Genomic DNA, 11,708 nt, shown 5'->3' on the forward strand with positions numbered 1-11,708 from the left:
TAAAATGATTTTCTCTAAAAAAAAAAAAAAAACATGCTAATGCTTTACAATAAGGTTCAATTTGTTAATATTAGTTAATGTATTAAATATAATGAACTAACAGTGAGTATTTTTACAACATTGATTAATCTAGAAGATTAATTCATAAATATCAAAGTTGTTCATTAATTCATGTTTATTTATAATACATTAAGAAATGTTAATTTGTATAACTTGATAAAATATATTAGTACATATATGTATAAATTAACCTACATTAATAAATGCTTTAAAATGATTGTTCATTTTACTATTGCATTCACTAATGTTAATAAATTGAAACCTTTTTGTGAACTCCAACCAAAAAGATCCATAATGCATCAAAAAAAGTATATATAGCCATTTCTTACTGATGTTTCCTGCAGTCACGTGAAACTGCTTACACTTATTTTATGTTTGTTTTTAATAAAAATCTATGTGTGACTGGAAAAATGGGAAGGAAATGACATTTGTTGTCAGATTAAAGGGTGGGATACTTGTCAGCATTCAGTGGTATTAGCTTGTAATGAATTCTTGAGCAGGGGCTGGAGGTGCCCACTAGCGTTCTCTGTTATAGCCTACTCATTGGCACTTCAATTTTGTCCTGGGCCCTGTTATTTTAAGCAACAGCCCTGTTTTTTAGGGCTTATTACCGAGTTGGAGTGAATTTTTGTGTGGTTGTGAGCTATTGAGTCAGACATAATCCGGTGCTTGCTGCTGAGCACTTTCCAGAATATACGTTGTTGTTTTTCCTCGCAAAGCAAAATGGCAGGTTGATGAAAAACCTAAAGAATAGCAACTGAACTGCAATATGTCAGCATCCGGGATTGTATGAACAGATGTTTAATAGTGTGGGGAGTGTCTCCATATGTGTGATAGCGATTTATTGATGGTGGTGATTAAGCATGTGAGGTGTTTCAGTGTCTTTAGAGGAAGTAAACATCACTGAGAGTGTCCTGCACAACCAAGAGTCTCTGGGGACTACATGATACATGTCTGTCGTGCACCAGTCTCCAAACAGTAGCAATTAACAGCACTGTTTTGTTCTTCAAATGTCTTGTGCTTGAATCAGCTGGCGGGCAAACCAGCCAGACCTTTGACATATTGACTATTCTGTTTAGGATGGGTTATCTAAAATAGATTATATTGTAATAATAGACTGTCATGGGAGAATTAATTTAAATTTGTCTCTGTGAACAACTGCACCGAAAACACTGGGAAAAATAGTGGAAAATATGTTTAAAAAAAAGAACTACATAGAAAACTAATGAAAATGACAAAAGCACATACTATTTATAAAAAGTCAACTAAAAATTTAAATAAAAATACAAATATTTATAAATATACTATAATAGTACATTATACAGTATAAATATTACTGAAAATAACACTGCACTCAGGTAAATTCAGTCATTGGTTCCTCTTTGTGCAAACCTTGCAAACATCACTTTGTATTCAGACACCCTGGTCCATTTCAGTGAACTAAAAGGTAACTGTGTTATTAGGGGTTATTGGTGGTTGTTGTTCCATTGTTTCTGGCTGGGATTGTATGTTAACCCATACTGTTGAAGGAAAGCTGATTGCAGTGGGTCTGAAAACACTGCATGCCCACTGCATGGGTTTGTTCACTGCAACTCTAACAGTTTTAAATCTAAGTATCTTTTTTATTGCTTTTCTTTTGTTGAGTCTAGATATACAAATTTTTCCCAAGGTCGCCCATTTTGTCTCGCCATCATTTTGAATTGTATTGCTAACTGCTGTCTTTTAAGTGTATCTAATGAAGGTTAAGCTTCATTGAAAACATGTTGTAAGGGTGGCATGGCAGAAAAAAAAAACTAATAGATGTTTTTCCCAAGCTGTAGTAGCAATAGCTACATTTTGCGCTTTCCTTAGCAAGTGAACTTATGGCAGAAGGTTGTTTGTTCCAACCCTCATGAACTATCTGTTTTCCAATGCACTTTCATAACTTTTGGCCACATGCCCTGTAATTGTTGTAACTGCAGAAGTTTTTATTGTATTTTTTTTTATATTATCATGCTAAATTTGAATAGGCATATAATTTTTAATCTACTTGGGCATGTTTGGGTAAAGCAGGTGCTGTGAAAATCAGTTTAAGGTCAGTTTAATGCATATCGGCGTCATGTTACATTGGCTGGCATTTGACAGGAACCCTTTGTGTCCAGGCTAATGGCTTTGTTACTTTTTTATGACTATCATCGGCTGCCTGGTATATCAATAAGTATCTAATTTTCCATTCCCCAACAGTCTTATCAATCGCTGATGGCCATCGGAAAAACACCTGCTTGACTGGAAATATATGGGTAAACTGAAACGGCCTTTTCCATGATTTTTTTCATCACAGTTTCTCTGTCACCCTGCACCTCTACTCCACTCTACACTGTGTTTGTCCGGTCTTGTCAGTGCTGCTAGCTGAAAGAGCTCCTTCCTCTTGAACAATGTGCAGATTAGCAAGGTCAGCCATTCACTTCACAGAAACCCGATCCCCCTTTACGCCTCTGTGTGAGTGTGCAGGAAGTCACAGAGGTAACTTGGTGCTCAGGGACATGGGACATGCGGAATCATAGAGGGACACTTGTGTAGGCTGGAAAATTACGGGGGTGAGGTGGTCACACTACATTTGAATATGCACAGACATTTAATTTTTAGTTGCAACTTGCATACCAATGTATCCATTTGATTAACTTATATTTTTGCCCGACAGAAGACCTGCCTACCTGAAAAAAAAAAAAAAAACTTGCTTAAAGGAATAGTTCAGCTTTTCACTTCACAAAGCATTAATTTATGGACTGGAGTCGTGTGGATTATTGTGATGTTTTTATCAGCTGTTTGGACTCTCATTCTGACATTCTGATGCGGCTGGTCCGACATAAGCTACTTTAGTTCATACCTGCTAGCATGTTCCCAAACACTACCAGCTTAAGCTTGATTTTCCAGCAGGAACAAATAAGTGCAAAGGTGCAAGATTTTTTAGTGTTGGTATATTTTAATGGAACACTCCACTATTTTTGAAAATAGGCTCATTTTCCAACTCCCCTAGAGTTAAACAGTTTGTCGGTCTTGGTACACGATGTAACTACAGAAGAGTGAAGCTTTAAATAGGAAAAATATCAAAACTCTTTGATCATTTTTGAGCGAGATGCTAAGGGTTTAATCAGATTCAATGATCTATGCTAAGCTACAGCTAAAAGTGCTACGCCAGACCCGGAGATCGGCTGAATTGATTCGAAAACGGTAACACTCAACTGTTTAACTCCAGGGGAGTTGGAAAATGAGCCTATTTTCAAAAATAGTGGAGGGTTCCTTTAAAATCATAATTTATTATTGATTTAAAACAGAAGGCTTAGGGTGTTACATCATATCCCGTTGCCTGTATTCTCCCGTTGGGAGTCTAAATTAATTCTGCATGCTTAAAGTGTAATGTGACTGCATCTTTTTTTATCTCCCACATTTAAACCTGCTAAGCAAATAAGTAAAAAGTGTTTATTTACATTTGACAGAAGAAGCTTGGCAGACTAGATAAAAGCTGTGCCATGCTGTTGAAAGGATGTGAAGGCAAGAGATATGGTAGCCAAATTGAGATTCACAACAAGGGAAACCATCACTGAAAAAGCCCTCCATAGTCAGCTGTGGAGCTTCTCTGCCTGCAGGGGTCCTGGAGTAGTTCTCCTCCAGACGTGGTGATCACTTCTTCCTGCAGGAAAAGCAGACCATCAGCCAACAAAACCAACATCAGTCCTGGGACAACCGAGCATTAGCAACACTCTCAATTCTCTGCATCAAACACACAGATGGAAGGACAGGTGTGCTCGCCACATCTATGTTCCTTATACCCCATGGGGTCTGCAGGCACCATGTGAGCATGTTTGTCAGTCACCCTACCACAATAGTACTATTCGGTAAACAGAAGTTCCAGCTTACCTTATGGAAGTCAATGAGGTCAGCTAAGGTGGTGTGACGGTTCTGGTCTACACCTAGGAAGCTGTAATAATCACCCGATGCGTCGATGAGGAAGTGCTTAAAGCCTGAGGTGGTGCGGTAGGACAGCGTGTAGCCCCAGATCCGTTCACTCACTCTGACCAAGAAACAGCCATCTGCCGCATTCGCTAGCAAAGCCTCTGACTCCTGCCGTGATATTATTCCTGCAGAGGCAGGAGACGGGTGAGAGTGAGAAAGACAGATGGATAGCCAGAGACGGGACGAGGCAAAGTGACAAGACAAGAAGAGGCAGATATGGAGAGAGATTGAGTGAGAATGCAGGTGTTGTGCTCTGATTTTAGAGTGACGCTGGCAGCGCTCTCGTGTTTCCTGGTCGAATAGCATCACTCAAATGGTCGTTAATCTTATCATTGTCCAATCAGAGGCCACACACTGGGGCTCCAATAATCCTGGCACAAGTGTTGAATTATTGAATTTTTCTGTCTGCCTCTTTTTTCATCTCTCTGTCTCTTTCATTATTATTTTTTTCCATTTAATCAATGTCTTTCCTTCATTGCAACCACTAAACTACTGCTCGTTTTCACCAAACTGTGACTTCTGAGTCCATTTCTAAAAAAATACATCAGAGCCTGTTTTATATGACTCCTGTCAACATTGCCTCAATGCACTGAACTCTTTGGAGTGCAGCGTCAGCGGTACCCTAGTGTCGGTGTCGTGCCGAAAATTGATCGTCTGCCGAAAACTGATTGTCGCCTGTAATCACTTTTTGGCAAGTGTAAAACTGCATTTTATGGGTTTTATTGTCCAGTTAAAGTTATTTCAACAGGTAAAAAGGACTGCATGAGCTATAATCTGTCAAATATAACCCTCGAATGCAATCAAGTCATTTAGCTTATGCAGTCCTTTTTACCTGTTGAAATAGGCCTACCCATAAAACGCAGTTGCCAATAAGTGATTACAGACTCTACTTATTGAGTGAACTTTTCTTTCTGCCTCAAATCACTTTTTGGCAAGTGTAAAACTGCATTTTATGGGTTTTATTGGCCAAAGAGGTAAGAAGTACTGAATGAGCTATAATCTATCAAATATAACAGCCATGAATGAAATCAAGTCATTTTGAGTCAGAAAGAACAGTTCACTCAATAAGTAGAGTCTGTAATCACTTTTTGACAAGTGTAAAACTGCGTTTTATGGGTATTTCAACAGGTAAAAAGGATTGCAAGCTAAATGACTTGATTGCATTCGAGGGTTATATTTGATAGCTCATGCAGTCCTTTTTACCTGTTGAAATACCTTTAAATGGCCAATAAAACCCATAACCCATATGGCAAGTGTAAAACTGCATTTTATGTATGCAGTCCTTTTTACCTGTTGAAATACCTTTAAATGGCCAATAAAACCCATAAAATGCAGTTTTACACTTGTCAAAAAGTGATTACAGGCGCCAATCAGTTTTCGGCAGATGATCAATTTTCGGCACGACACTGGTCAAGCATTGTAATGTGTTACTTGAAGTTCAAACAACTTCAACTGACCCCGTTTGCCACTGACCTTTTGAAGTGCAGTCAATGGTTAACAGACAGTTTTCATGATGTGTCTTTGCAATCTTTGCGATCTTTTGCAGTCTTTTTCAACCTTTTTCTTGCTTTCCACCTATACTTGTAATTTTTCATACACGATTTTGCTCTTTCATCTATCTATCCACTACCATTCAAAAGCTTGGGGTCGGTAAGATTTTTAATATTTTAGAAAGTCTCTTATGTTCACCGAGATTTGATCAAAAATATAGTAAAAACAGTAATATTGTAAAATATTATTACAATTAATTTTTTAATTTGAATAGTTTTTTTTTAATAAATGTATATATATATATATATATATATGTATGTATATATATATCTCTAATGCTCACCAAGGCCGCATTTATTTGACCAAAAATACAGTAAAACTGTAATATTGTGGAATATTATTACAAACTAAATTTTTTATTTTGATATATTTTAATATGTAATTAATTTTAACATGTGTTACATGATCCTTCAGAAATCATTCTAATATGCTGATTTGGTGCTCAAGAAACATTATCAGTGGTGAAAACAGTTGTGCTGCTTAACATTTTTTTGGAAATCATTAAATTTTTCAGGATTCTTTGATGAACTAAGAGTTAAGAAATGTCTTTAGCATTTTTAATCAATTTAATGTGTCCTTGTGGAATAAAAGAAGTAATTTCTTAAAAAAAAATCGTACTGACTCCAAACTTATATATATTATAATTTTTTTCATACTTTTTTGCTGTTATGCAATTTTTATTTGCTAATTATTTTTCTGAAATGATGTTGCATCATTTTACTCAGCAGAATGTCAACCCCCATGTGATGTGTCCTTTGCTTTCATAGTTTGTGTTCGTTTTAATGTTAGTTCACAATCTCATGAAATCACCCTTCCATGACACTATCTACTTCTTATGTGGAGGTCAAAGCATGATGCTCATATTAAGCTGTGAAAGGGCCTTAGGAACGTTCTAGCTGTCTTTACCGTGGAACCAGGGTGCGATGGTGTTGCTACTTCGCTCATATCCCGCTCGTCTTGGTCTCTGCTCGTCTTTAAACCAGCGGATAATGGACTCACGAGAGTTCGGTCTGGGTGGACGAATCCAAACTGGGCTGAAAGGCAATGGAAGACAGTATTGTGATAGTTAGCATGCAAATCTATCATTATTTGTTCCACTTTATTCTGCCATTGCAGACCAGAGTATGTCATTTACTCTAATATGAACTTCTTGTTGCATAAAACAATATCACACTCGCAAAAAAATAAATGGGTTATGGTCGAGATAATTTATTATTGATTTGATTATTGATTTTACCATTCTGTGAGTGACTGTGTGACTGGACTGTTGTAACGTCGGTGTTGTCTGCGCCTGTAATGGCCTGAGGTAAGTTGACCAGAACTAGCTGCAGGTGAATGGGTGGCCTCAGCTGGAGGGGTCGGATGTTCAGTGACCGCACCATGCCGTCGGTTGTGACCCGATCCGTTCAGGTGTATCTTATGGAACAGGCCGCTGAGTCCAGCCACCAGGCCCTTCTCGATGCCCCGCAGAGACTGGCGCTTATATTCATCTCTAGCCCGTCGTGCCTTGCACTTCATCTCCTCATCCGCCACCTTGGAGCGTCGCACTGTGGGAAGCGGAGAGGAATTTGAATAGAAATAAGCTACTTTGTTTTAGAGCAGCCAAACAACCCATTTTCTTTCCCATTCTGTTTGTTCTCTCACATTGTTCCTGCCATTCTTTGTCATCTCTCTCGCTCCTCTTTTCCTCCTGCTTCAGAGAGATGTACAGCTCCTTTGCTCTCCTCTCCTCTGTTTGGCGGATTTCTTCCTCGCCTCGCTGTCTCTCTTCCTCCTCACATTGCTGTGAATAAAGGAGAAAGAATCAGTCCTTGCTAACACAAAGGCACAGAAGTTTCACCCCAGCTTGCTTTAGTTTTTTTTCATTTTCTGTGTCATTAAGCTGCGAATATAAATTATTAATTTGGTGGACAATGTCATTAACCCAAACATCAGTGCTTTCAACTCTATTATAGATCAGGCATTCCAATGTTGGCCTTGGGTCTCAGAGATCACTATCTACATTCTGAGAGGTTGCCAACTTTTAAATAATTAATTCTCAGAACATGGAACACATAGTAATTAAGCTTAATTAACCTCAATCTCTATTATGAGACTATGATTAAAGACCTGGTTGAAGAATAAATGCAAGGACCCGTTAACTATTGGATCTTTTGAGCCGCTGAGATCACAATTGTTATGCTATTTTTTAGGGGGTTATACATTTATTATAAAGGGTGCTTTAAAAGTAGTTACAATTAGTAGCAGTCACCCATGAAAAAAATTAATTAGTGATTCTTAGTATGTGTACATGTTAATCTAATGAGACCAACCAGTGTTATTTTAGTAGATTTGTGATATTGTTATCCTTTTTATTAATTTGCAAATTAGTTTTTTTTATTTATCTGTTTTAATTTTAGATAAAGTTTTAGTAAGTATGTTGTGTGTTTTTGTAATTTTTATTATAATTTTTTAATTTGTTAAAGTGTTAATGTAAATGTTAATTGTTAATGTAAAAAAAATTATTAATGTTATTAAAATAAATGTTTATTTTAGTTTAGGTTTTAGATATTTTAGTACATCAAGTTAAACTAAACAAAAATAAGAATTGTTGTTTGGCAACTAGCTGAAATAAAATGAGTTCAAGCATTTTTATATTTTATTTTATTTTATTATATTTTATTTCAGTTAATGTTTATTTTATTTCAAGTACAAATTTGCTTTATGGTTTTAGTTGTAGTGTATGTACTCTCATTTTTTGTTGTTGTTTTACTTATGCTGCACCGGCCAGTTAGGCAGATTTTATAATGGATGAGTGGATTCAGCCTCAAGCAAAGGTTTTTAGAAATGTGAGTACACAAAATAATTTTCCAACATTTTTCAAAAGAACTATTCATGTCTTTATTTGTTAAAACTTTTTAATGAGGACAAGTACTTCAAAATCTACTTGGCTTTAATATCTGAGGGGACACGAGGCATGACGCTGTATTTGATGTTTTGTTTAGAACTGTGTCACCATTTCAAAAGATGCATAAAATATTCTGTGTTTTTGTCATATACTCAAAAGAACATACTCCAGCCAGTCCCACCTTCAGTTCCTCTCTAATGTGATCTTCCTCTTCTTCATGCTTGGCTGCCTTTCTGTCATCTGTCTCCTCCTTCCATTTTTCTGCCATGAACCGAGCCTTTTCCTTCGCCATGGCATCTTGAAACTTCTTTTCAATCTCTGCCTCCTTCACACGCCTCAGGAAATTCAGCAGGGATTGAGTGATGCACTTTCTATCTCCCTATATTTCTATAATCATTACCCTGACACCCCCCTCTCCCCCAACCCTCTCAATTTTTAGCTGAATCACATCTGTCAATCTTCACCCACCCCTAGTGTCCCACTGCTCCCATCCCTTGACACTGTCCCATGGTTCTCTCACCGGAGTTCCTGTGCCTCTTGCTGGGCCTGCTTCCTGGCTCTCTCCTCCATCAGTTCTTCCACAATGTCTTCAAAGGGCTTGTCCCCCGGGGCCTCCCCCATTACCCATACCCACACCTCTCCATCTGAGCCCAGAAGCCACTGAATGCCTCTGCGGTTGCCTGGGAAGAGACAGCAAACAGCAAATATGAAAAAAACATCTTTCTTCCACTTTCCAGACCCATCAGACCGTATTCAGATAAGATAAAGACAAAATAAGACAGACGGCGTGACAAAGCTGGAAGAGATTATCCTACTGGGATCCTTTGTACACTGTGGTAACATGACAACTGAACAAGATAATGTAAGAACTTTTGAAAACAAGGGGATATTACCTGTCAGCACACACAATCAGTGACGCAATTTGATGCAGGAAGATTGCGCTTGCAATATGATGTAAACCTAATCTTGCTCATTTGCACCACTGCCTTAAAGTTGGAAGTGTGATGTTTTATAGATATACTTTCTCCTATCCCCCTTATTATGCAGAGACAACTATACACCATTCGTAGACTGATTTACCCAAAAAGTGTTACCACTGTGGCGCTTTCAGCACAATGCTCTCTTTCAGCATATGAGCCAGCCCTATGCAGCAACATTGGTTCCGTGGAGTTTGAGGTGGAACTGCTTGTCAAAACAAGGGAAGATGTATAAGTTTTCAAACCTGTTTTAAAACAATAATTATTCCTGCACTTTTCATTTGGTGATGCTAATGGAACAAAATTACACACTTTAACCTCACAACACAATCTATGAAGAAATTGTTTTCTATTTCATAGAAAAAAATATTTCTTAATGACTTAACTACTTTAAAGGGCAAAATAAAATGAACCTTTAAAATATTTACTATAAATACTTACAATATTTCTCATGATGATTAAAATAAATTCATACTTTTATTCAGCAAGGATGCATTAAACTGGTCTAAAGTGACAGAAACAAAATATTTATGTTTCAAATAAATGCTTTTCTTTTGAACTTATATTCATCAAAGAATACTTAAAAAATGTATCACGGTCCCCCCAAAAATATTAAACAGCACAAATGTTTTTTGAATTGCTAATAATACGAAATACTTCTTGAGCACCAAATCAGCATATTAAAGGGGTCATATGATGCTTTTTTAAAGATCATTATTTTGTGTATTTGGTGTAACAGAATATGTTGACATGCTTTATTGTTCAAAAAACACATTATTTTTTATGTGTATTTTGCACACACGCACGCACGCACACACACACACGATGCGCAAAACTCCACATTTGAACAGTCAATAGCAAATACTTAAACTAATAACAAAACAGTAGCTGATTCAGAAGTGCCAGATTGTCATAGCAAAGTCAGAATTACCTCCTCTCCTAGGTTCACGAAACGGTCGTCCATAAAATGCATTGCTGTTCTGTTGTAAGTAATCTTAAAGATTCCTAAATGCATCTACTTGCGGAAGGCCAAATAAAGTGCTTTTGCTTTCGCCTAGAAACACAGCGTCTCCCTGACATGGCTGCTTCAACACTAACTGCGGTTACTGAAACCACGCCTTCTTTCTTTGCGTGCACATTTGGGCAGCATTATGCAAATATTTCCACATCCTGACGTAGACATGTGGGGGCATGTTAGAACGAGCCATTTTAGGGGGGCGTGGCAGAGTCTTAACTTTGATAAAGAATATCTCTTTAGATTTGAGACTTTAGTCTTTGCAACTTCAGGGATCTTATCTATTCACGAACAGCTTGTAACACTCCAAAGAGAAAGGAAAACTTGAAATCGCATCATGACTCCTTTAAAATTATTTCTGAAGGATCATGTGACACTGAAGAGTAATGGCTGATGAAAATTCAGCTTTGCCATCACAAGATAAATTACATTTGATAAAATATTAAAATATAAAACAGTATTATTTTTAGTAGTAGTAATATTTTGTAATAAACTGTATTTTTGATCAAATAAATGCAGCCTTGGTGGACTGACCCCAAACTTTTGAATGGTAGTATATATGTGCAAAGAATTACAGTAACAGACATAATATTATAAGAAAAAATGTATGTGTAATAATGCATTGCATAATAAATTCAAAGTTTGGTTTGAAAAGTGTGCTTGAGTTATCTTTCTTTAATAAATGCCACTTGGTTTGCTAATTTGTTATTTAATGCAAAGACATTCATACATTTTTATAAGTGGCTTAAATGTCAAAATACTTCTTGTAACCACTTTATTAAAAACACTCATGTTTCATTTGTATAACTCATCAAATAAAGGTACAAAATGAACCCTGGACTCACTCTTTTTTTTCAAAGCATGGCTGGGGTCTCTTCTCTCCCTCTCGTTCCAGCGCCGCACCTGCTCCTCCCGAATCTTATAGAAGAGGATCTGTTTCTGCTCTTCGTTGAGTTCAGACAACAGCTCAGGCTCTATATACATATCCTGAAGAATCTGCTGCATCATCCTGACAGCCTGCCAGGTATATGTCTCTCTCGACTCCTTTGACCTTTGTCTGTAGTCACCGCAGACTGCAAGCCCAAGTGTGTCTGTCTCTCAGGATCAATCTTCACTGGCTGAGAAAGGCTCAAGGTGTGTCCAGTGTAATGCACAACTGATTTGAAGCTCTTTTAGAGGATGTCATAACAACTGTGAGCCCTCTCCTTCCTCTCACCCTCTATTT

General features: G+C 37.3%; 1 protein-coding gene across 1 annotated transcript; it reads right to left on the reverse strand.

Annotated features, from left to right (window-relative positions):
• Nucleotides 1-3,421: 3,421 nt before the first annotated feature.
• Nucleotides 3,422-11,491, reverse strand: LOC107689965 (SH2 domain-containing protein 4B-like). Its single transcript, XM_016488175.1, has 8 exons — nucleotides 11,329-11,491; nucleotides 9,012-9,171; nucleotides 8,673-8,826; nucleotides 7,249-7,387; nucleotides 6,927-7,151; nucleotides 6,511-6,633; nucleotides 3,958-4,178; nucleotides 3,422-3,730 (listed from the first exon to the last, which is right to left on the reverse strand). The coding sequence occupies exons 1-8, from the start codon at nucleotides 11,489-11,491 to the stop codon at nucleotides 3,638-3,640; spliced, it is 1,278 nt and encodes a 425-aa protein (XP_016343661.1). The 3' UTR covers nucleotides 3,422-3,637.
• Nucleotides 11,492-11,708: the final 217 nt, after the last annotated feature.

The sequence above is a fragment of the Sinocyclocheilus anshuiensis genome, unplaced genomic scaffold (assembly GCF_001515605.1).
Source record: "Sinocyclocheilus anshuiensis isolate Anshui unplaced genomic scaffold, SAMN03320099.WGS_v1.1 scaffold1541, whole genome shotgun sequence".
Lineage (NCBI taxonomy): Eukaryota > Metazoa > Chordata > Actinopteri > Cypriniformes > Cyprinidae > Sinocyclocheilus > Sinocyclocheilus anshuiensis.